General features: G+C 40.3%; 1 protein-coding gene across 2 annotated transcripts in view; it reads right to left on the reverse strand.

The window, feature by feature from the left end:
- Positions 1-11: 11 nt before the first annotated feature.
- Positions 12-27,016, reverse strand: part of homer1 (homer scaffold protein 1) — a 28,926-nt gene continuing 1,921 nt past the window's right edge. For both annotated transcript variants that reach the window (XM_026173181.1, XM_026173180.1), the window contains exons 2-9: positions 15,655-15,811; positions 13,054-13,185; positions 12,872-12,964; positions 6,996-7,138; positions 6,127-6,286; positions 5,923-6,033; positions 5,723-5,803; positions 12-4,166 (exon numbers count right to left, since the gene is read on the reverse strand). In XM_026173181.1, the coding sequence (XP_026028966.1) occupies positions 3,978-4,166; positions 5,723-5,803; positions 5,923-6,033; positions 6,127-6,286; positions 6,996-7,138; positions 12,872-12,964; positions 13,054-13,185; positions 15,655-15,811 (1,066 nt within the window). In that variant the 3' untranslated portion in view covers positions 12-3,977. The remainder of the gene's footprint in view (positions 4,167-5,722; positions 5,804-5,922; positions 6,034-6,126; positions 6,287-6,995; positions 7,139-12,871; positions 12,965-13,053; positions 13,186-15,654; positions 15,812-27,016) is intronic.

The raw sequence follows: 27,016 nt of genomic DNA on the forward strand, positions 1-27,016 counted from the left end.
TCTTTATCGTGTTTTTTTTTTTTTTTTTTAAAGAATTCAACAGTGCAAAATTGATCTGGCAAAAAGAAAATATTGACTAATATCGGTAAAATTGTTTTTTTGGGGTGTAGCGTCAGTCAAGAGGGGCCGATATCAGCTGGTAGTGTAATGATATTTGGCTGATATGTTGAAATTTTAGAATTTTATTTGTTTTTGTTTTTTGTTTTGTTTCTTTTTTTCTGTTTCATTTAGCATGTGATAGTTAGCTGCACATTAGCTAACCGTAACCTAGATATTTGACACATTTGAAGACATTGCTTTTGGCTTTAGGAAACGGTGATGGGTGTTCTTCCTTCTTGTCTTTATTTTTTACTATTATCTCCACACAATGAAAATAACCAGCATATTATTTTGTAATAATTCAGATGCTTTACACGGTGTGGCAGGGATTCATAGATGAGCTTTAGGAGTATGTGTGACGTTTCTATTTATTGTGCTGTGCTCATTTGTTGTTTTTACTGTCAGTTTCCTCACCTGAGAGATGCTGTCTTTCCACTGCCTTCTTTTATGAAAGATGTTTTCCGAGCTTGCTTCCTTACCTTATTTACTGGAGTTGTTGATGTGTGTGTGTGTGTGTGTGTGTGGGGGGGGGGGGGGGTTTGGTTTGGTTTTTAATATCTGTTGAGAAAACTTGTTAACTGAAAAACTAATCCCACATTTTCCTGTTTGATAAGCCATGCACTGAGTGAGCAACATGTCATATATATATATCTTCTTTTTTCTTCTCACATATGCTGACATTGCACTGATAACATCAGTGCTGCTGTGTTTGAATGATTACCAGCTTAGCTTAGCATAAAGACTGTTTCATGTGTCTGAATACTGGATTTTTTTAAAATGAAAAATCTTTTTCGTCTCTAAACTAGCAGAAGTGGAAACACAGACTCAACAGTATTGCTCCTAAAATTCCTGTGGGGTTGTGTTCTAGTCTTCATGCTAAGCTAAGCTAACTGTAGCATTATGTTTTCTGCATACTGTATAACAGGAAGACAATTAGTTGACTGTCAGAGTAAAAGACTGCTGCTAAGTGTTAAAGTCATCATGAATAATTTGCACGCAGTTCCTCTTCACCCAGTTAGATTTTTAAATATATCTGTATGAGTGTAAACCTTTGGCAGCAGATGATCTGACTTTCTCCTTTTCTTTTCTTCTTTTTTTTTTTTTAAACTTTTACAGGGTTTGTTTTTTTGGGGTTTTTTTGTAACCATTTTTACTGTTAGATTTCAAATTCCACCCATAACTCTTTGTCAGTTTGACCTTTACGACCTTATGCATGTGATTGGTTTGATGACAAACCAGTTACAACGTAAGTGCAATAACGAAGATTGGGGGGGCTTTTAAGAATGATACTGTAATGAAATGTAAATCATGAAAAATATATCCGCATGCCTAAATGTATTGAAGTATTTATTGAAACTTCATATTTTAAAGAATTTTTAAAGCGTACAAATGTAAATGTACTTTAAGGTTTTCTTTTTGTTTCCTATCATGACATTCCTCTCTGCTTTCTAAAGGCCATTTATAAATATATATGTATATTTTTTCCTTTCAAAATAAAATGCTGCACCAAAATGTTGTTTTTGAATCTTTCTTTAGAGTTTAACCCCCACATAATATGCTGTTATCATTCTAGTCCATAATCCATTTACAGAATCCAAAACTCATATTTTTATTCACCTTCCTGAGAATCATTGCTTTCAAGTTTATTCCCACAGACAGACAATTAAACAACACGTCTGTGTTTTTAATAGTTTTAATTGCTCCCCTTTCTTAAAGAGGAAACCCACCAACCCAGTCTGCTAATCCAGAGTAGACACTGCTGAGGAGCTGTTCCCCATCATCCCCAGACTCTGCTTCTTCTTCGAGGCTTGAGGAGATCCTCAAACTATTCTTTCCACAGCGTAGCTAAATCACCAGCACTCCATCCCACTATACAGTGTGGGTACGGTTTCCTCCTGAGATTGTTTGCCAGAATTGCTTTAAACCTGACCAAAATTCTTTGTCAGTGAACTCAACGAACTCTTCCCAGACCTTATTTCAAATAGTTTTTCTAATATAACACCTAATCACAACATAATTAGTCTCAAGGTGCTTTATATGACCCTACAATAATACAGAGGAAACCCTAGCAATCAGACGACCTCCTACAAGCAAGCCCTTGGTGACAGTGGGAAGGAAAAACTCAGGTACAGACATTGATGCATGTCTGTACCTGAGGTTTTGCTTCAGCTGCTGCCAGAGCTGCACTTTGCTTGGCCTGCCAGTACCTGATGAGTCCTTCAGTTTGACAGGTCCATTCAAAACACCATTAGAACATTGTGGGAACGTTTCCTGCTAGTTGAGATGCAAAATCAAAAACATTCATGGATTTAAATGCTTCAGGTTGACGTGCTGAATGCCTGGAAAAGTGACGGTATGCTGGTACTTAAATAGTCCAAAGAACAAGCTTTGAAATAGGACGCAAGTTAAAACTTAAACCAGGCAAGTCTAACTGCAGTCAGGTTTATTTAAACCAGGTTTATGACAGCAGGGCTGGTTTACTGTGCAGTATGCTCATTAAAACACAGCTGCAGCATTTTCATTTGGTTTTCTTTTATTAAAAACTCAAAATTACAATTTGTGTCTGTAAGCATGTGGTTAAATCAGTATTTCAAAGTCTTATTCAAATGTTTCTTTTTTCCCTTTACAGCACAAAAATCCATCCAAGTGTCCCGAATGTACCCGCGCTAACAACAAGCCCTTAAATAGTGTTCTTCAGGTGTACACGCTGAATCGTATTCCTCTCATTTTTGGCAATAGTAAATCCCACCAAATAAAAAGTACCGCTACTTAGCTACCATTGATGCATGTCTGTACCAAAGGCAACATCAGCAAAAATTCAGATCTGTACAGGAAAACATTATTTGGCAAAAGAAAAAAAAAACTGCAGTCAACCCGCCGCATTTTCCTTTTTCCTTCGATAAACAGCTCAAAAATATTGCCAGGTTTCAACATCTTGACACTCACGTACCACATGATAAAAAAAGATTAAGTGAAAATGAGATGTAAATAAAGATACTTTGATTTTGTACAACTTCCATCATAACAATAATCATCATTGTCACAAATTTCAGTAATAAATTAACAAAAAAAAGGATTCAATCATTGCACTTCATGTCGCAACAGAAACAAAGAGGGGAAATGAAACATCTGACTCACTCACACACACATGAACAAGTGCACTATGAATCCGTTATATCCTTAAAAAAAAAGCATATAGAAAGAAAGAAAAGACGTTTGAGTAAAATCCCACCTCGATGTCTTAAACATATCCGAGAGGAGTAAAATTACCTGAAAGTGAGAGTGGAAAATGTTTTTGTAAACCCTCTGGTGCTGCCCTTTTGTATTGCTCATATATTTCAGAAGAATATTTCACGATAGATACCGACGTCCTCCGGATCCTCTTTGTGTCGAGTCCCCACAACAAATAACCGAATGGATCTCAGAGTTTATTTGGCTGATGGCGACGTGGGTTTTAATAAAGATTTGTGCCTGGAAAAAAAGTCGGAAAGAGGAAAAAAAAGAGAAAAAAAAAACAAGAACAATCGCAGACTCTGAGTGACTGCATTTGAACGCACCAAAGCAACGTTTAAAAGAAAAAAGCGAATTTCACCTTTAATGTTTCCGTAGAGCGAGGAAAGCTTCTGTGGATTTGTCCAGAGTGGAGCGGAGGGGAAGGCTTCACATGGCGGTTTGTAAACGATCTGAGCGTGGATGTGTGTTAAAGTATAAAGTCGTGTGTAAACCTTTACACGCGTGTGGGAGGAAAAAAACAAAAAAAAGAGAATTCAAGTTGTCAGTGAGCAGGTGAGTGCCGACATGCGGTAAAAGTCTCGGCGCTGGCTGCTGTGTTGGTGGAGGTGGTTGGAGGTGGTGGCACAGTCTTCGTCTCTCTCCGTCTAGCTGCCCTCCAGCAGCTTGGCCAGTGCATCCCGCAGCTCGTTCAGCTCAAAGATTTTGCTGTCCAGCAGCTCCAGCAGGGAGCGCAGGCTTTTGCGAAAGGCTTCCCGCTCCAGCTGGCTGCTCTCCAGACGCTGCTCCAGATCAGTCAGCTGGGCCTCCAGCGTCTGGTTTCTCACCTCCGTCTCCTGATAGAAACGACACACAACGCTTTTTAAAAACGCACATTTTTAGCTTCATATTTGTAATTTGGGACTCCACTGAAAATCCTTGTTTAGTTTAAACAAGCCCTTTATGAAGCCTTCGTGACCCATTCGCATTTTTTTTTGTCTTTGCTGGTTAGCAGCACTGGTAATATTTTTTAACTCGGGCTTCAACCAATGCAGTATGGACGTTTTATTAATGAACCTCATGTTGGATTTTCTAAAAATGTTGGATGCCCTTCCTGACACAAGCCTCCCCTTTTATCGGGTACTAGGAGTACACTGGCCACAGATACGCAGTCCATTACATTATACAGATTGATCATATTTAACATCAAAGCCTTCTTTGAGCAGTCTTGAAGGAACGGGGTCTACAAACAGAGGAAGTACTTACTGAAGTTACCTCGGATCAATCAGAAAGAAAGAGCTTAAATAAATATCAGTAGTTTTGAAAGTTTCTGTACATAATAATACATCTGTGGGGTGGCTATAAATAATTGTTTTCTCCAATGGTTAAAATTTCATTTGTGAAGACATTCATGAAGTCATTAAGGTTAAAGGAATATATCGCTACAGTGCTGAAGAGAAACCAAAGGTTGTTCTTATTTCCTTCAATCAGTGAGGGATAATAAGACGTTCTAGCTTCACAGAGGGCCGTTTTATAGCGCAACAAACTTTCGAGTTATCTGCTTTTAAGTCACATGTTTGTGACATGGACTGGAGTATGTCTGATTAGAGGCTTTCTTCCTCAGAGGAGCTACAGTATCCAGAATCATACACAGTGAGGCTGTAACACTAAACAGGTAATGGCATTATCACTTGTGGCCAGATAATGCCATTAAGCGGCACCAAAAGACAACACCACCACCCACACAGCCAAGGGGCTTGCAGACGTAGAGTTGCAACTGCCTGTATCAGAAAACCTGTCAATCACTGTGGCCACACCCCTAACTCCAACATCTGGATGCACTGCAAATTAATCTCTACCAGGCTATAAGCATTCTTTCTAATGCTGTAAAGTTAGCCATGATACTTTATGAGGACTGACTTAAGTGGCCAATGGAGGAAGTGCAGTTTTTGGCACTTCTGTGCGCCAGTTGGTTAAAAAATACGGTTTTGTAAAAAGATAGCAACCGCCAAAAGACGCTGAAATACTGGTCCACAATCCATGTTTTACATATACGGTGAATTTTTGAAATATTTATACTAAATACAGTCTGAAACAAGCTCCTCCTTCGTTAAAAGTTCACTTCACCCCTCACCTGGTTTCCAAAGACAGAATCACATTTGTAACTGTTTTATTAACATCTGTTACTGTGTGGTCAAGCAGTTTTCACAAAAATTAATATAATGCACAAATTGATTGATTTTATTATATTTGTTGATGTTATTATGAGGAAAAGACAAGTCTGCAACCCATCTGGCACCACTTCCTGGACTTGGGATGGTCATAGATGGAGTCCTTTTTTTGCTCTTTCTTACTCACTATTTACAGACTGCATTAATCTTTATGCAACACATGATCATTGAGCAATACTCACCTGTAGCCTCTGTGTGAGGGAATCTCTTTGGGACCTAAACTCATTGGCACTCTCCACCTCTGCTTTAAGTCTCTCCAACTCCTGCAAGCATGATCAGAAAGAGTGTACAGCTCAGAACAGATGGTAAACGCACCAATCAAAGTCCAGGCATGCAAAATCCACGACTTCAACCCAGTAGGACGAACAAGCACTCCTTGTACCTCCTCTTTAGCCTTCAAAGCCAACTCCAACTCTTCTATTGTTCGGTTGAGTTCAGTCTTTTGAGATTTAATCCCCGTCGTTTGGCCGCTCACGCACTCCAGCTCCGTCACCTGCAATCCAAAAAGGAAAAGAAAAAGCATTCAGACGTGGTAAAATGGGATCACGCAGTGAGTACTTTCCTGTGTGCAGGGACAGAGTGATACCCGTTTGTGTAGCCTCTCAGCTTCTTCCTGATAGGCTGCCAGCTGCTGCTTCCACTGTTTGACATTGGCTGTAGATTCAAGAAGAGCCGCCGTCAGTTTGGCATTGTTCCCCTTCAGCGCCGCAAGCTCTGCCTCCCAGTGCTTATTAATGCTGGATGAACTGAAAATGGACAAAGGAGGAAAGGGAATAACTGGAAAAAGGTGAAAAACGCCCTTCAGAATGTTCTTAAGCCCACAGTGACTTTCAACAGCATTTGGTGTAATTATTACTATACACGAGGTGTGTACATGCGTGCTTATTTTCAGCTTCGTGTTATTCTAAACGGAAATCTATGAGAGAAAAGATGGTGGCTGTCCTGTCCCAAAGAGCCAATCAAAGGCTGGACCAGGACTGTGCGCTGATGTACAAGTGCAGTATTTCTCAGCTTGCTGTGACCATAATACAAATTAACAAGGCATCTGTGGAGTGCTCCGGTGGGATGAGCAAAGATGCTGATCATGTGGGAATTTCAGGCAAAAACAGCTAAATGTAATAAAATAATAATAATAATTCTTTGACAGCTGATTCTGTTTGGTTACCATGAAAATTCATCTTCTTTCATTTACACAGAGGCTTCAAAAATAAAGAATAAATCTTCCCACTCAAGTGTGCGTGTTGTGAAAAAAGGTGCCCTACAAAACCAACAGAATATTTCTCTCTGTGCACCCTAGAGCTGACCACCATGAATAATTCTTTGTGTTTCAGGCTTCCAGACTGTTTAATATGAATGAAGACCCAGCTGAACTAAAATAAAGTGCTGAAAAGTGATGTTACACGCTACTAAACAAGAAGTGCGACTGTTTCTGCGATCCAGTGAACTTTGGTTTACCTGTGTGAGAAGGGCAGTGCATTCTGGGAAGGCTCTGCTCTGGCTTCGGGGTGCTGAGGTGTATCTGGTGTAACTCTGTCATTGTCTGTACCGTTGATGCTCTCTGAGGTCAAAGGTGACTGCAGATCACCTGGGGCTGACTCCTGATTTGGCACATTTGTGAAAGTGAAAGAAACAAAAGAAAACAAACAAAAAAAATGTCACTTCAACACTTTGAGAAAGTGATGCTGAGAGTTAAGACTGAAAGAGTGACACCACACACATCTGTAAGCTAAATAAGAAGCTACGACAAGTTAGCTTAGCTTAGGGGGCGGAAGGTGATGGAAACAGGAAGGGGGATACAAAGACGCCAGTTTGTGTCAACACTCGGGGAAGACTCGGAAAAGGTGCTGTCAGATCTGAGACAACAAAGTAATTTTTCTTCCATTTGTCTTTACCTTCTTTATAACAGGTTTGTTGACTGACAACACATTCCTTTTTACGGTGCCACCCTGAGGACGAATCGTTTGGGAGAGCAAAAGGAGGCAAAACAGGCCACACAAGGTGTTAGCTTAGTGGCTACAGCAGCATAACGTGGACATGATGCCGAGAACAACACAAAAAAGCAAAACACGGCAAACACAGCAGCGATTTCCACAGTTAGGGCTCTCCAAGTAGAATGGTAGCATTTAAATATTAGCAAATACAATGTGTAATATCTCAAGAAAGAAACTTCTCATTCACCTCATAGAGATACCTAAGAATTGATAGCTTTGCATGATTCACAATAATACTTAATCATCTTATCTTATACAGACCCTTTGTGCAGCCCCTAAGTTCACCCTGTGTCAAAAAAAAGGTGTTTGTGCACCCTTTTAGTCAACTATCTTCTGATTGGCTGCCCCTTGTAAGCAGGTTTAAACAGTAGATGCTCTGTGCCGACAGCTCACACAGGTGACCATATTAGAGATATATACTTTAAAACAGCAGTCTTTAGCAGATTCAGATCTGAGTCTAAGTCTAAGTCTTCTTCTTATAGTGTTTTGAGTTTGGATGAGGAGGTACGTGTCAAGTTTAACATTTCATTGTAAAGCACGGTGATCAGCCCTATATTGGTTGGACTAAGTTGTAGGAGAGTTTCTAATAGTGTAGGCCCTGGTAGAGGGCTTGAGTCTGAAATCTGGGAACGAATAACGTGCCTGGCTTGCAAGTATCTGAAAAAGTGTGATGGTGGTAGACTGTATTAAAATGTACCATCTTAAGAAAAAACAAGCTCACTTTGACTTCGACGACAACACGTCTCAAAGAAAGTTGTGATGGGCACAAAAAACTACTGCAAAAATTAAGGGTACTCAAAAGAAACAGCTGGAGGAACATGTTGTAACAAGTTAATTTACTAGTAACAATAATGTGACTGAGTACAAAGAGATCCTCTTAGAGAGGCCACTTTCACTTCGTTCTTGAGTTATTGTATTCACAAACTGACAAAGTGAAGTAGGTTTACAGATCTCAAAAAGCAACACTTCACACCACAATCTAAAGAAACTCAGGTTTTCTGGACCCCAACTAACCACGGTGCGAGCCATTATCCACAAATGGAGAAAACTTCGAACAGTAGTGAACCTTTCCAAGGTTCCAGTCTACCAAAGTTTCCTCTGAAAGCGCACTGACAACTCATCCAGGAGAACAACCTCTAAAAATCTGCAGGCCTCACTTGCCTCAGTTTAGGTCAGTATTCATGAGTTAAGTTCAATTCAATTCAATTTTATTTATATAGCGCCAAATCACAACATAAGTCGCCTCAAGGCGCTTCATGGATACAGAGAAAAACCCAACAATCATATGACCCCCTATGAGCAAGCACTTTGGCGACAGTGGGAAGGAAAAACTCCCTTTTAACAGGAAGAAACCTCCGGCAGAACCAGGCTCAGGGAGGGGCGGCCATCTGCTGCGACCGGTTGGGGTGAGAGAAGGAAGACAGGATAAAAGACATGCTGTGGAAGAGAGACAGAGGTTAATAACAGATATGATTCAATGCAGAGAGGTCTGTTAATACATAGTGAGTGAGAAAGGTGACTGGAAAGGAAAAACTCAATGCATCATGGGAATCCCCCGGCAGCCTACGTCTATTGCAGCATAACTAAGGGAGGATTCAGGGTCACCTGGTCCAGCCCTAACTATATGCTTTAGCAAAAAGGAAAGTTTTAAGCCTAATCTTGAAAGTAGAGATAGTGTCTGTCTCCCGAATCCAAACTGGAAGCTGGTTCCACAGAAGAGGGGCCTGAAAACTGAAGGCTCTCCCTCCCATTCTACCTTTAAATACTCTAGGAACAACAAGTAGGCCTGCAGAGTGAGAGCGAAGTGCTCTAACAGGGTGATATGGTACTACAAGGTCATTAAGATAAGATGGGGCCTGATTATTTAAGACCTTGTATGTAAGGAGCAGGATTTTGAATTCAATTCTGGATTTAACAGGAAGCCAATGAAGGGAAGCCAAAACAGGAGAAATATGCTCTCTCTTTCTAGTCCCTGTCAGTACTCTTGCTGCATTTTGGATTAGCTGAAGGCTTTTCAGTGAGGTTTTTGGACATCCTGATAATAATGAATTACAGTAGTCCAGCCTGGAAGTAATAAATGCATGAACTAGTTTTTCAGCGTCACTCTGGGACAGGATATTTCTAATTTTAGAGATGTTGCGCAAATGGAAGAACGCAGTCTTACATATTTGTTTAATATGTGCGTTGAAGGACATGTCCTGGTCAAAAATGACTCCAAGGTTCCTCACAGTGTTACTGGAGGCCAAGGTAATGCCATCCAGAGTAAGAATCTGCTTAGATACCATATTTCTAGGCTTTTCAGGGCCGAGTACAATAACCTCAGTTTTATCTGAATTAAGAAGCAGAAAGTTAGCGGCCATCCAGGTCTTTATGTCTTTAAGACATTCCTGCAGTTTAACTCATTGGTGTGTGTTATCTGGCTTCATGGACAGATAGAGCTGGGTGTCATCTGCATAGCAGTGAAAATGTATGCTATGTCTTCTAATGATGCTGCCTAAGGGAAGCATGTATAATGTAAACAGAATTGGTCCTAGCACTGAACCCTGTGGAACTCCATAATTAACCTCAGTGTGTGAAGAGGACTCTCCATTTACATGCACAAATTGGAGTCTATTAGATAGATATGATACAAACCACTGCAGTGCAGTACCTGTAATACCTACAGCATGTTCTAATCGCTCTAATAGAATATTATGGTCAACAGTATCGAATGCTGCACTGAGGTCTAGCAGGACAAGCACAGAGATGAGTCCACTGTCAGAGGCCATAAGAAGATCATTTGTAACCTTCACTAAAGCTGTTTCTGTGCTGTGATGAGCTCTGAAACCTGACTGAAACTCTTCAAATAAACCGTTCCTCTGCAGATGATCTGTTAGCTGTTTGACAACTACTCTTTCAAGGATGTTTGATATGAAAGGAAGGTTGGAGATTGGCCTATAATTAGCTAAGACTGCTGGGTCTAGAGATGGCTTTTTGAGTAAAGGTTTAACTACAGCCAGCTTGAAGGCCTGTGGTACATAGCCGATTATTAGAGATAGGTTGATCATATTTAAGATCGAAGAATTAATTAATGGCAGAACTTCTTTGAGCAGTTTTGTAGGAATGGGGTCTAAAAGACACGTTGATGGTTTGGAGGAAGTAATTATTGAAGTTAACTCAGAAAGATCAATTAGAGAAAAAGAGTCTAACTTAACATCAATGGTACTAAGAGTAGCTGTAGATAATATTACATCTGTGGGATGATTACTGGTCATTTTTTCTCTAATGATAAAAATTTTATTTGTGAAGAAGTTCATGAAGTCATTACTCGTTAACGTTAAAGGGATGGTTGGCTCACAAGAGCTCTGACTTTTTGTCAGCCTGGCTACAGTGCTGAAGAGAAACCTGGGGTTGTTCTTATTTTCTTCAATCAGTGATGAATAGTAAGATGTTCTGGCTTTGCGGAGGGCTTTCTTATAAAGCAGCAAACTATTTCTCCAGGCTAAATGATGATCCTCTAAATTTGTGACACGCCATTTCTTCTCCAGATTACGAGTCATCTGCTTTAGGCTATGTGTTTGATAATTATACCACGGAGTCAGGTACTTCTGATTAGAGACCTTAGTTTTCACAGGAGCTACAGTATCCAGAGTCGTACATAGTGAGGAGGTGAAATTATTAACAAGATAATCGACCTCTGTTGGGGTAGCGTTCAGATAGCTGCTCTGCTCTATGTTGGTACAGGGCATTGAAGCTGATAACAGTGGGTGGATTATATTCTTAAACTTAGTTACAGCGCTTTCAGAAAGACATCTACTTTGATAAAGTCTACTCTCCACTGCTGTGTAATCAATTATTGTAAATGTAAATGTTATCAGGAAATGATCAGACAGGAGAGGGTTTTCAGAAAACACTGTTAAATGTTCAGTTTCTATGCCATATGTTAACACAAGATCTAGAGTGTGATTAAAGTGGTGGGTGGGTTCTTTTACATTTTGAGAGAAACCAATTGAGTCTAATAACAGACTAAATGCCATGTTGAGGCTGTCATTTTTAGCATCTACATGGATGTTAAAATCACCCACAATAATTATTTTATCTGAGCTCAGAACTAAATTAGATATAAAGTCTGAGAAATCAGACAGAAGCTCTGTGTAAGGCCCAGGTGGACGATAGATGATAACAAGTAAGACTGGTTTCTGAGTTTCACAGCTGGGGTGAAACTCAGAAACAAGTCACATTTTTCCATTACTGTAGTTGTTGATGACAATCTTTTTGGGTTTTTTTTTTTTAAACAGTCTCTGTCTGTATAAGACAGAGACTGGCAAAAATGGCATCCACTGAGAAAACCACTGCTGACCAAAAGAACACAAGAGCTCATCTCACATTTGCAACAAACATCTTGGGACTTTTGTAAAAATATTCTGTGGACTGATGAGACAAAAGTTGAACTTGATGGTAGGTTTGAGTCCCGTTACATCTGCTGTAAAACTCACGACATTTCATAAAAAGATCATACCAACTGTCAAACATGGTGGTGGTAGTGTGATAGTCTGGGGCTTCTTTGCTGCTTTAGGACCTGGGACGCCAAAACGTATGGAACAACAATTTCTAATGTCTACTGAGAAAATCATGAAGGAGAATTTTCATTTTCAATTTACAATCTGAAACAAACCAGCAAGTCCACCTCAAATGAAGGTTTTCTTTCAGTATCCAGCTCAAAATCCAAATTTAAATCTGATTAAAATGCTTTGGCATGACCTTGAACAGGCTAAGAAGAAAAACAAAAACCAATGGAGCTACATTAATACAATGTTTCAAAGAAGAGTGGGCTAAAATTCCTCCACAGTCACGTGAAAGACTCATTGCCAGTTATTGCTGCCAGGAGTGGCACAAGTTATTCCATTGAGGGGGCAGGTATGTGTGGATACCTCTTTTCTCTTGGTAAATAAAATCATCATTTAAAAACTGCAGTTTGTATTTACTCGTGTTAGCTTTGTCTATATTCTCTAATATTTCAGTTCCCAGATGGTTACAAACTGTCGTTAACAGAAGAGAAGATGCTACATAGTGACAAACACGGCCCTGTTCCAACTTCTTTGAGATGTGTTTCTGCTGTCAAAAATCAACATGAGCCAGCATTTTTCTTAAAATTGCAGATTTTTTCAGTTTAAACACTCATGTTATATAATGAAGGAAATATGGGATTATAAGATTTGCAAATTCTTGCATTGTGTTTTTACACTTTGCACAGTGTCTCAACAGTTGGGTTTGTATTACAACAAGTTGCCAGCACTTCTGCATCACCTGTGGTGGTGGTACTAGGTCTGAGGCAGCGGTAGTGTTTTTAATGTCTGTTACCTGAGAGGGCGTGCTGGTGAGCTCCATCTTCTCCTGAGACTTCTCCTTGGCTAACCGTGCCGCCTCCTTGAACTCTGCAAACTTCTCTGCAAACTGAAGTAACAGAAACAACTGATACTACAGCACGGCTGGCAACTGAGCAGCGAGCTCTGGTTTCTGATAGGGCATCGGCAGTTTCTCACCTTAACCAGGTGGCTCTCTGATGAGAAGCCGAGGCCGTAGACAGTGTTGGCTCGGCTGTCCGCCCACTGGCCAAACTTTTGCGATGTCTTGGTGAACGTCATGTTGGGGGTGATGGTGCTGTTTATAATGGCCTGTTGGGGACAAGTTGCACATGACAGAACGTCATAATCAAATGTACACATGAACAGCTTATTCAAGCCAAAGAGAGTTTAGAGCTAAAGAAAAGAAATCACTGTCAGCTCAAGGTCAGCATGCTTGCTTTTCTTGAGCTTTATGCAGTTGGAAATGACTCCATCAGACTGTCAAAACCTGATCGAAGTGCACAAGCCTGGTGGTCAGGGATGGCCGCACGCAGACCAAAAGAGTGACATGAGCCCACTACAGCAGGAGGGGTCCGGGGCAGTGTGGAGTGGCCTACCATCATGGGGCAGAAGCCATGTGTACCCTCCAATGTGTTGTGACCACTACTTTGTAAGTGCACATGAACAAACAGAGGAAAACAGGATGGACACTGAATTTAAAGAGCGGTTCTGTGAGGAGGTGCATGGGTATCTCCGTCTGTACATGTGGTCTTTAAAACAATATAAAAACAATAAAATTTGCACTAGTTCTTGGATGGAATCTGCCCAAGTAGTGGAGTAAGTAAGGCTGGATCATTCTAGACTGCTCATGGTTCATGGGAATTTTTAGATTTAAAAAAAGTAACTTTTATGAGTGCAGTTTTGTATTGATTTTTCTTTTTTTTTTTGACTCCTTCACCAAACACCCAAGATAAACCTCCAAAAAAAGTCTGACCTGGTAGAAAAAACTGCTGATTTACCAAATATATATGTATGTTTCTCATTAGTTATACACTTACAGTAACACATAACAGTGGTTTCTAAAATTTGACAGGCTGTAAGAAAGTTAACAGAAGGGAAGAGCAGAAACAAACATTCATGGTTTTCAAAATAAGCATTTGAACACAGCGGGTAGGCAAATGTCAACAATTTGCAAGTGGCTGTTTTTAGCTTGTGATATCAATTTCATGAACCACTTGGGGGCAGCAGAAACTACTGACATAAAATCAACTTTTTAATTGATCTTGCAAACAGTTGCCCATTTACACAATCAGCAGCAGTGAGGGAGAAACATTATGAGTAATTATGACTGTGTTTGTTGAGCTGTTAAAAGCTCAGCAGCTAGCAGCTGGAGCAGGTTGCATGTCGGACAGTTTTTTTCCTGTTGTTGAAAACATCTGCCTGCTTTTGCTGCTGCTGAGTAAACCAAAATAGTCGTGGTTCAGGGGGTTGGGAAGCTCATCTTGTAACCGGAAGGTTGCCGGTTCGATCTTGGTCATTGTATCCTTGGGCAAGACACTTCACCTACCGCCTACTGGTGATGGCCAGAGGGGCCGATGGCACGATATGGCAGCCTCGCTTCTGTCAGTCTGTCCCAGGGCAGCTGTGGCTACAACTGTAGCTTGCCTCCACCAGTGTGTGAACGTGAGAGTGAATGAATCGTGGAATTGTAAAGCACTTTGAGGGTCTCGAAAAGCGCTATATAAATGCAATTATTATTATTAAATGTGCAACCAAGAAGCCAAAAAATGGATGAACTCACTATAAAGTTTTGAAAACTCTTATTATTAACAAACAGGTTATAACCACTTTTTGTGTATTTCTAGGATCCATGGGTGTACTAACATGTCAAACATGTCAAAAGTTTGCTCCCTCTGGAACTTTGCAAGTAACACCAGTCATTGTGTGTCTCTGCTGAGAATCCTTCTTGTTGTCTGTATAATAATGTCCTCCAAGCACCAGCCCACCCGACTGCTGCTATTTCCAGCACAGCACAGCTAACTTGCTGGTTCAACAACAGCACTGCTAGTCACCCATAGAGACTCTTGCATAACTATGCTAACTCCACCCCTGCACCTATCTCAAGACTAAAATAATCACTGCCACATAGATATGACGGGCCTGAGTTCAACTTCACTGCTCTAGGAGAGAGGCCCGGCTGAGGCACAGCAGTCACAAAGAATATGCACTGATGGAAAACCAGTGTTTCCAATTATTTATATGAATATATTTATATACAATTAAAACTTCAATTCAATTCAGTTTTATTTACATAGCCTCAAATCACAACACCAATCGCCTTAAGGTGCCTTACACTGTAAGGTAAAGACATGAAAAGTTATACAGAGAAAGCCCCAATAATCAAATTGCCCTGTATCAGTAAGCACTTGGCAGTGAGAAGGAAAAACTCCCTTTCAACAGGATGAAACCTCCAGCAGAGCCGGGTTCAGGGAAGGCCATCTTCACTGACTGGTTGAGGGTGAGGGAGACGGGACAAAAGACACGCTGCGGAAGAGTGCTTTACTTCCACTTTGGTGAAATCCAAAAAATTATTCTTGGGTGGTGGAATGTGTGGTGGATGAAAGCATTTCTACGATAAAAATACGTAATTGTTTGATAGCTGAACAAGTAATGTTACTATAGCAAAGCACGTAAAAGAAGTTCGATGAAATCAAAAGGATGTAGATAAACATGTAAACATAGGTTAAAACTGCAATCCTGTACCAGGTCGGGTTAAGAACTGGCTTTACTTGTACACACCTTGGATCCATCCAGACTGATGATTCGATATACATTCCTGGTGCTATCGAAGAAGTACGACACTGTGACGGCATGTTTACTCGTGGGAACCCAGTTCTTCTTGGTGTTCGGGTCTATCTGGAAGACGTGGGCCCGCGTACTGAAGATGGGCTGCTCTCTGCACAGAGAGAGGAAGAAACAGATGAGGATGTTTAAAAGTTTCAGATTAGGATGGCTTAAACGTGTGAACGATTCAATTAAACAGTAGTTTGGAAGAGGAAAAACAAGAGAAATACAGTCCGGATCAAAAGTTTAAGACCACTTGAAAAATGGCAAAAAAAATCATATTTTGCATGTTTAGATTGTAACAAGGTTCCAAGTAGAACTTCAACATGCAACAAGAAGAAATGGGACTGACACAAAAAATTTTTGAGCATGCAATTTATTGAAAACAACGCTTAAACTGAAAAAACTGATCAAAGGTTTAGGACCACACCTCCAAAATAAACCTGTAAACTCCCACAAAACAGAAATCACAGTTCCAAACATGAACTCAGTAATGAGTAGCTCCACCTTTATTGTTGATCACTCAAAATTCGTTGTGGCGTGCTTGATGCAAGCGTTTCCATGATGTGAGTGGGAACATTTCTCCAAGTGGTGAAGACGGCTGCACGAAGGGCATCTACTGCGTGGAACTGTTGTCCATTTTTGTAAATGCCCCTTGCCATCCATCCCCAAAGGTTCTCACTTGGATTTGCATCAGGGGAACATGTAGGATGATCCAAAAGAGTGATGTTATTCTCCTGGAAGAAGTCTCTTGACCTGCAGGCATTGTGTACTGTTGAAAAACCCAAGTCATTACCACACAGGCGAGGGCCCTCAGTCATGAGGGACACTCTTTGCAACATCTGGACATAGCCAGCGGCCGTTCGACGCTCCTGCACCTCCTGAAGCTCCATGGTTCCGTTGAAGGAAAAAGCACCCCAGAACATTATGGTGCCCCCTCCACTGTGGTGCATAGAAAACATCTCAGGTTGGATCTGTTTGTCATGTCAGTAACGTTGGAAACCATCAGGACCATCAAGGTCAAATATTTTCCTCATCAGAGAACAGAACTTTCTTCTGCCTTTCAATGTCCCATGTTTGGTACTCTGAAAGTGCAAAGTCCAAGCGGTCAGTTCTGCAGCGTTCAAGGAGATGAGGCCTCTGAAGACATTTTTTGTTTTTGAAGCCTTCCAGTCTCAGAAGCTGTCTGATGGTTATGGGCCTGCAGTCAGCACCAGTAATGGCCTTAATTTAGGTCGAGGATCGTCCAGTGTCTTGATGGACCGTCAATTGGATCCCCCAGCTCAGTACTGGTGAAATTTTGGGGGGTTTTTCCACTTGACTTTTTTGTTTCATAACCCTCAGGATCATTAAAGAAATTTCAAATAACTGTCTTACTGCGTCCCACCTCATCAGCGATGGCGCACTGCAAGAGATCCTGCTTTTGCAGTTCAACAACCCGACCACATTCAAAAAGGGAAAGTTGCAAAACATGCAAAATATTTTTTTTTGCCATGTTTCACGTGGTCTTAAACTTTTGATCGGGTTTGTATTTGGTCCTTAAAAAGTGTCAAAAATCCTAGTTTACTTTTCTCCCAAAGTGCCCTAGATCAGGAAAAAACAGTCAGACAGCAATGAAAAATATCTGAGACCAACACTGGTTGTGTACTGGTTGTGTACTTCTGTTCACTGACTGAAAGGAGTCCCTCCTGAATGATGGAGCTCTTCACTCTGCCTCTATCGGAGAGCACACAGACCCTTTGGAGGAAGCTAATTTCTGACAACTCATTCTTTCAGTCGCTTCCCAAAAGGTCACAGCCTAATACTGCACAAACCATCATTTAAAAAAAGGTGGTATAAAGCTGAAAGCAGACCTCCTTTGTCCACTGTGATAATGAGCTTTCATCCGTTATCCCCTAATATTCAGAGCAAACAGCAGCACAACAAAGACAAAAGAACAAAAAAAGACTTTTAAATATGTTGGCTTCTCTGCTCACCTGGTGTATTAGTCAGAAAACACTGTCCATGTGGGAGAAAGATTGCAACAGATTTTTTTTTTTAAGCTATCTGATTACAGAATATTTACTATGAATATTATTAATAAAATACTAAAGAGGTGGTTTTACCTCCATGGACCAACTGGCAGGACATCAATTTTGACTTTTTATCCCCTGCTGCTTGTGTCATATCACAGGTCTTGGTGTAATTTCTTTATTTCATTCGGAACTGTTTACGAGCAGTAGCAGGAAATCCCATATTTGTCTCCATTACTATGGACTGCTCATCCGGATAAAAGGTTAATCCACATGTGGAGAACAGGCCCCTGTGTGTTCACAAGTTAATGTGACCCCATTCAAAAGCGGCATAAATGTCAGTTCCAAATTGTATCCGTCTACAGAGACATTTTGTAATCATCTGGTAGATACTGAGATATCTCACGGGATAATCCTAAACAATGATTTTTAAACAATGTTTTTCTCTAGTGGTCCACCCAGCTGTAGTGACTAAAGTGGTGCACCAACCTACCAGCACTGCCAAAGCTAAAGCATACATGTAAACGGAAATATCCAACTCTGTCCTGTACTGCCACGGAAAGGAAGTCTCAAACAACATAATGAATCAGAAGACGCCATTTCTCATCCCCGCACATCCATAATTCACAGACCTACTCTGTTGTTGAACTAGCAGATGCTGAACAATGGACGAAGAAAAAAAGCCAGCAGCCATTCACACTGAGAGCAAGTGCGTAAGTGTGTCTACCGGCAAAGGTGAACATAATACAACTTATGCAATCAGCCACAATGTAGGGATTTAGATTACATTAATGTAACTGGAACAGTGGAATGCATGGGCATTTGACTGTGATATCAGTTGCATTATATATCAAGATAATCTGACACAGACCCAAACTGATGTAGACAAAATCATTAAGACATCTGCCAGTACAAAAATGTTCTAGAAAGCACATAAAAATGAAAGACCTTCAAAGATTTTGTAAAAATTTATAAAAAATATGGAAACGTTGAAAGCCATAATGCAGCATCCTTCATGTCATATTTCAGTCAAAGTCTGTGTGCCAAATCCTGCCCTTTGCAAAATTTAGTCCAGCTTAGATTTAACACTTTAATTAATCTGTGGTCTGCACAGCAATATGTGCTTATCCACACACCAACCCAGACAAGCCATAGCTAGCAAGACTTTTAGGCTTGCTTGACTAAATGGAGATTTGGATGACTGGTTGAGGCCTTGGACCTAAGATGTACACAGAAGATTAGGTGCAGCATGCATTTCACATTAGATAAATGCAGGTCCTTTAACTGCATGTATCTAGCCTCCGAGGCAGTTCTCTTTTAAATTAAGCTTGACACCCCCTTTTAAGATGAATCATTACGAGGTATACTTCACTTTTGCACTTTGCACATAACATCAAAATGTGAACAGCATTTCAAGTAAAGACTTAGTAGAAATTATAGAAGAGAAAAATGTTTTTCTTCTGTACAAATGAAACATGTTTTAGTCTCAGGGACCAGAAAATGATTTGTGCAGTCAACCACTATAACTGCGCTTGACTGTGGAGGCATCTTTTATTGTCCTTCTGAAACCTACTGTCTCTTTTTGAGTGTGTCGTTGATAAAAAATCAGACTGGAATTAAGCTTTGTTTTTTTTAAGCAGCAAAAGAAGCAGAGACAAGTTAATTCTTCTTAAATAATAGAGGTAAACAATACAGCGGAGTATACACAGAAACCAAAAAACGCACATCTCTACATGACCAGGATGATCGGACGACCTCAGGACCCATCGGCAGCAAAGCTCTACAGCAAGCAAAAGCTGGTGATGCTGCTGAGCAACTTGTCGGAGATAGAAGGGATTAGACTTGTTAGAAAAACAGGCTTATCATTGGACTATCACGATCATGTGGGTCCAGATACTGAAGGAATCTTGGTATGCTTCCATATCCGTTCGTTAGGTGCAGATGTGGAGCTGATTGCTGCTGTTTGGCTGTCACTTTCATTTTAAGTGCCTCTTTCACACCAGCAGCACCCATCGCAGCCACAGCTCCACCTGACAAGCCAGAGTAACTTCTGACAGGAAAACTGACATGGTGTTATATTTTTGTTACTTTTTATGTGCAAGTGTGTGCAGGCTGGTCCTAACCAGCGGGGTGCACACTGAGATGAGGTGAACAAATGAAGCCAAAGGTGACCTGGAAGCACCTGTGCCAACATACAGAGATCAGCAGATACTGGATGACTTCCAAACATTGCTATGGATGAAAAGCTCCCAGGGTCTTGGATTAAAAACAAGCTTTGACTGTTCTGGTTGCAACTGGTCACAGTGATGAAGGAAATCCACAGGAAATAAAGAGCAGATATATTTAGAATATTTAAGGGACAGACATAAAGATGGAGACTGTACTCAACCTTGCAAAAATAACAAAAACATTTAATGTGAAAGCACAATTCCAGACTTTTATCTAGAAATACAATCTCAGCTTTTCTTAAAATAGATTTTCAACTCCAATCTGAAAATTATGACTGTTCTCGAAATGATCAACAGCTGGGACACTACGCGCAGACCAACTAATGCTGCTACAGCTAACAAAAGGTAAAGCTGACAGTGACATCTATAAATGCTTTGGTTACTGTATCTGAAACAGATAGTGTCATATCAACATGCAAAATGGGTATTACTTCCAGCGCGTACTGGATTAAGTCAGGGTTGACAGAGATCGACTTTCACGCTCTGGGCTACCAGACGAAAACAGACATGGTCCTGAGAGGACTGCAGCTTCAGTCTAGTTACAATTAGTCAAAAAGCTGCTCAAGTTAGACAACAGATCTAAATGCAGCTAGTAACTCTGTGTGTAGCTCAGTACTATAACAAGCTCTTTATTTCAACATGACTCCTTTAATGCAGTTCTGGTTCTGAGATGTCTATCTGCCAGGCTTTTAGGGAAAGTAGATATGATTCCTTGTCTGGCAGCTAAGTGTTCCATGACTCCTCTGAGCCCAGCTATTGTTCCCATCTCTGGGAATATCCTGTCACATCTCACTGTGTTAATTAAGATAGCAGAGCAGAGGCTTATTTAAACACTGACACAGTTAATGATGTAACGATGTGTACATGGGAGTCACACCGGCTTCATCAGCTCATGCAAGCTGGAAGTAAAGAACCATATAAATACACTAAAGGACATAAACTCATTAGAAGCGCTTACTGGATGAAAGTAAAGCTCTAGGAGAGACTGAATGCAACAGCACTCTTTGCTTTGGAGGTTACGTGCGAGTCAGAGTTCACAATAAAGACTTCCTCTGACATGATTTGGTTACAGCAGCTCTAACCTGATATCTACCAGGAGATGTTATCAATGAGATATTATGCAAAACAAGCAAGGTTTCGGACAAGATAATTAGAACAGCACAAACTGGCTCATGAATTTTTTTAACTATTGTGAGCTGTTTTTTAAAGCTGTGTCAAGGCAAGCCAATTAAGCTAACATCACCTCTGACTGACTTTCTAATGTTTCAACTGGTGATGCAATATTTGGTTTGGCTATTGCGCCGATCCTGACTCAAAAACCTAGATCAGATGTTCCTGACAGATCAATTTAGTTTCATGTTGTTTGCAGCAAACTGGTGCACAGCTAATATACCAAGGAGGAAGGCAATGTGATTGTAAAGACAAGTGCAAATAAATAAGACAAATAAAACGGATCAAGCTGGATCAGTGCATCCCTAGTTTCATATAACAACAATAATCTGTGTAACAAAAAAGAAAATATTCACAAATATTTGCAGCTGCACTTCAAGCAATAGCACTGTGGCTGCCAACACAGATAATGTTTAGTACCAGCAGGATGCTAATTACACACTTTCAAAATAATTCACTGGTGATAAACTGTATCAGTGACATTCCCCTGTATTAAACTAAAATACAGAAAGATATCCTGAAACTATGATGGACTCTGTTAATCTAACTTGTAAGTAGCTACTCAGTTGAATGAATTGAGTAATCTGACAAATGTTATCCCATTTCTTTTAATGATTTTAAGGCAAATATATAGTCAAGTGGTTTTAAAATAGTTCTATAAGCCAAGAACTAGAGCACATAAAGGTATTATTCAGTTCAATTCTTCAACTCTTTTGTGCTTGGTTTTAAAGCCATAGTGTAAAGACTCTCACCGCTAGATCAAATGAATTCTGTTTTTTTAACTCTTCCCAATTTAAGCACATAATCCTAGCTAATGTGGCTGCTGTAAAACAAACACATAAAAAAGAAAGGTAAAGCTATTCAGACTGAAAATGAATTGAATGCAAAGCTAAAATGAATTTAAAAGCCATATATAATCAACGTTTGATTAATTCTTAAACAAGAATAAAAGGCATTGCTGGTCACTGTGTCAATGTCTCAATTAGCTGTGGCTTTTCAGGGGCTTGAAGTGGGTGCAGGTCATTAGTCTGACAGTGTGGCCTAGATCAAACTCTGCCCCGGTGCAGTGTGTCTCCATGAGAGCGTGGCGATTGTTAGCCCATAATCCCTTTTCACAATGAAACCTAGCGTTCGAGTCTCAATGACATGTACTTGCACGTGAATCTGAGTGCAGATGTCGTCAGATCAGCAGAAACATTCACAGCAGCAGAAGACACACACGAGCGCTGGTGTTTTCAATGGTGGCAAACAAAGATGTGGACTGTTTGTGACCGAAACAATGCTCAGATTAGTTTCCAATGACAAAGACTCTATTAGGACATGTCACAGTCACTCAGGACACTGAAGTTTGTTGATACCTGCCACATTTAATGACGTCTGGGGACTGATGCGAAACAATTTCCTTAATCGGTCACATATTTGGGATGCAACTAACGTTAACTTGAAGTGTCAACTAATCTGATTAATCTTAATAACTTCACCACTTCATCTGGCTATAAATAAAGTATCTATGAATATAACAAACAAACAGAACTATTCACATCTAAGAGCTTAAATCCAGCAAACTTCATTTTTGCTTGCCAATTGTTTTTGCACTAATACATAGTATGTGTAATTTAGTTTACAGCAAAAATAGTGCAAAAGAGTCATTATTAAAAAAAACATTTAAATTTTGTATATTTTCATGCAACCATTTAGATATTAGCATCTCATTAATCCAGTCTGGCTTAAAATAATTATCAGAAAATGCTTGGAATCCACTACAGATGGGTGAAGTTTTTATGAGCAGCCAGTCAAATGAGTGCACATGCATGCTCTGTGTGTTCGTGTGTCTGTGTGCACGTGCGTAAGAAGGAAAAGTCCACAAGAATCAGCTGTGCAAGAAGAATATTTAATCTTCTGTTTGGGATTATTTGGGTTTTAAAACTGATAAAACTGGCAAGAAACTAAACAAAGCAATCGGATGCAGAGCGCCTTCGCCCGCAGCCAGGAAATGAATGAACAGGTGGGGATAACAGACGGTAGTAAATGAACAGGGTGCACAACCACACGTTCAGTTTTAGGTCTAGTTTTTTCATTTTCTTCATGAATTGACGTTGTTTTTTAAGTACTAATCCATTAGATGGAGACTTCTTTACATTTACTCTCTGCCATGGTTTGTGAAGAAAAAAATAGTGCTGCTAAAGTGTGCATAACATGGCCAGCTCCTATTAGTGCTTATGTTTTACCGATATAGTATCTACCATGGTAGTTTTATTTTCTTTTTTACAGTCAACAGACTATTAAATAAGAAAATTAATCCCATTCCCGTCAAAAACAACAACTATCACTAATTCGGATAATCACAAACTACCCAATCCTAACAACCCAAACAAAGGTGTTGGCTGATGTTTGGTTTGCTAGCTGATATCAGCCTATCAGCACATTGGGCCTCGATCACACAGCACTAGAGTCTGATCTGCGACTACTTGCCGTCCTCTGGTCAAAAGGCGGGAAAAAATGCGTATTTCCTAACTGATTGGTTTATATTTGGCTGCTGCTATATAAAATCGGTTGCAAAGAGGACTCTGGACGAAGGCCCTCTTTGTAATTGCATTGGTCATTAGCAGATTGCTGTGGTTGCTCATAGCAAGCATTGAAGTCTTGACTTATCTGCTAACACTCTCTCAGCTTTCGTGAAACATGAAAAAACAAACTGGAGGTTTGTCTTCGGAGTAAAAGTTGTGCCTCACAGGTCACAGATATAAGAGATGTATACAGTGGAAAAATTATTTGATCCCCCGCTGAACTTTGAAATGTCTTTTATTTTTATTAAGTCTCAAATTTTATGTTAGATTCATTTATTTCTTCTTTATAAATCGTAAATCATTTTTTACCTATCCTGTCTATACTATATATGAAGGACTATATCAAGAAGAATATTGAAAACAAATCTGACTACAAGCCAAAACTCCACTGAGTGAAAGCAATGACAGCTGCAGCCCGTGTTTGCTATGCACAGGAATAATAACTCCGCATTACTAACTTAGCTGTTACGTTGTCATGGCAACTGCCCATGTGGTCATGAGCTGTGAACATCCTCCAACTCCGTCGCTCCCTCTCCTTCCTACACGCTCTCTCGCCCAATCCGATCGCAGCATCCCTGTGGGTTAGCCCACTCGCAGAGGGAGGCAGCAGGAGCCTGGCAAGGCGAAGCCTCCAGTCCCAAACGCCCATATGCCGCTCACAGACCTCTAGTCTTTCAGCAGCCGACAAAAGAGAAAGAGCAAGCGTGGGACACTCGGCTCGCCTGACACTTTCAAACTATTTCTCATGACAATAACGAAGTCCTGTGTTTTTTCCACTGATGCTCTCTTTGTCTGAATGTAAGAAGTTCAGAAAGTCCAAGCCCTTCTGTAACAACTCTTCTTTGACACTGAAAATAACACAAGCTCATAGAGGAAGTGAAAGAAGTTATGAAAGACTGGCTTGTCTTGAGGAAACCCAACTGAAATCACAAAACAGCAGCTGAGAACATGTCAATTTATATACAAAAACATTTCATTAATCAGCCACAGCTCACAGCGCCAGCTTAAGACCCATAATATTCTGACCTATAATAATATTTAAAAAGATTCAGACACCCATTTGCTTTCACTTTAAAAAAAAATTAGGAATAAATGTGAAAAATAAACATTAAATTTTGCCTATTTCTTGTTGCTTATCTTCTGGTAAATACACCAACAGAGCCATCTACATAAAAAATTAGCAAATATCAGCCGATTTATTGCTGTAGCTCTGCATACGACGTCTTGTTTTTCCCCAGACACACTAATCTTCCCATAAACTTGTCAAATATTCCTATCCGAAAAAGCGCTTTTTAACAAATTGCTCAAATAAATCACTTTGATGGTTAATTGCTCATCAAAACACGTGCCTGTCTACTGAACTGTCATTTTAGTTCTACCTGAAAATAGCAGTGACTTTACACAGGAATGGGACAGATGGATGCAGGCACAAAGGTGCACCCAAAAGGCTCCAGCTGTTATCAGCACGAAGGCTTAAAAATATCAACATACAGGGAGTGCAGAATTATTAGGCAAATGAGTATTTTGTCCACATCATCCTCTTCATGCATGTTGTCCTACTCCAAGCTGTATAGGCTCGAAAGCCTACTACCAATTAAGCATATTAGGTGATGTGCATCTCTGTAATGAGAAGGGGTGTGGTCTAATGACATCAACACCCTATATCAGGTGTGCATAATTATTAGGTAACGTCCTTTCCTTTGGCAAAATGGGTCAAAAGAAGGACTTTACAGGCTCAGAAAAGTCAAAAATAGTGAGATATCTTGCAGAGGGATGCAGCAGTCTCAAAACTGCAAAGCTTCTGAAGCGTGATCATCGAACAATCAAGCGTTTCATTCAAAATAGTCAACAGGGTCGCAAGAAGCGTGTGGAAAAACCAAGGCGCAAAATAACTGCCCATGAACTGAGAAAAGTCAAGCGTGCAGCTGCCAAGATGCCACTTGCCACCAGTTTGGCCATATTTCAGAGCTGCAACATCACTGGAGTGCCCAAAAGCACAAGGTGTGCAATACTCAGAGACATGGCCAAGGTAAGAAAGGCTGAAAGACGACCACCACCGAACAAGACACACAAGCTGAAACGTCAAGACTGGGCCAAGAAATATCTCAAGACTGATTCTTCTAAGGTTTTATGGACTGATGAAATGAGAGTGAGTCTTGATGGGCCAGATGGATGGGCCCGTGGCTGGATTGGTAAAGGGCAGAGAGCTCCAGTCCGACTCAGACGCCAGCAAGGTGGAGGTGGAGTACTGGTTTGGGCTGGTATCATCAAAGATGAGCTTGTGGGGCCTTTTCGGGTTGAGGATGGAGTCAAGCTCAACTCCCAGCCCTACTGCCAGTTTCTGGAAGACACCTTCTTCAAGCAGTGGTACAGGAAGAAGTCTGCATCCTTCAAGAAAAACATGATTTTCATGCAGGACAATGCTCCATCACACGCGTCCAAGTACTCCACAGCGTGGCTGGCAAGAAAGGGTATAAAAGAAGAAAAACTAATGACATGGCCTCCTTGTTCACCTGATCTGAATCCCATTGAGAACCTGTGGTCCATCATCAAATGTGAGATTTACAAGGAGGGAAAACAGTACACCTCTCTGAACAGTGTCTGGGAGGCTGTGGTTGCTGCTGCAAGCAATGTTGATGGTGAACAGATCAAAACACTGACAGAATCCATGGATGGCAGGCTTTTGAGTGTCCTTGCAAAGAAAGGTGGCTATATTGGTCGCTGATTTGTTTTTGTTTTGTTTTTGAATGTCAGAAATGTATATTTGTGAATGTGGAGATGTTATATTGGTGTCACTGGTAAAAATAAATAATTGAAATGGGTATATATTTGTTTTTTGTTAAGTTGCCTAATAATTATGCACAGTAATAGTCACCTGCACACACAGATATCCCCCTAAAATAGCTAAAACTAAAAACAAACTAAAAACTACTTCCAAAAACATTCAGCTTTGGGTTTGGGTTCATTGAGAACATGGTTGTTGTTCAATAATAAAATTATTCCTCAAAAATACAACTTGCCTAATAATTCTGCACTCCCTGTATGTAATTTTTTTTTTAATTTAAAAGCATTCAATTGGCATACATCAAAGAGGTTACCCGCATAAGGATAAAATACATGAATTGCACAGACTTCTACAATATCACAGACTCATTGTAATAACAGTATGGGAATAACTGTCTGAAGCTGCGCACCCATTTTTAAGCCAGTAAAAATAAAAACTTTGTAATTGTCATTTTAGGGATTTTATTGTGTTGTTGCTGGATGTACTATGCTTGCTGTTGTTTACTACAAAGTCCTAACTGAATTCCAGTGGTAGGGGTGTGTCACTGCTGCAACT

The sequence above is a fragment of the Astatotilapia calliptera genome, chromosome 7 (genome assembly GCF_900246225.1).
Source record: "Astatotilapia calliptera chromosome 7, fAstCal1.2, whole genome shotgun sequence".
NCBI lineage: Eukaryota > Metazoa > Chordata > Actinopteri > Cichliformes > Cichlidae > Astatotilapia > Astatotilapia calliptera.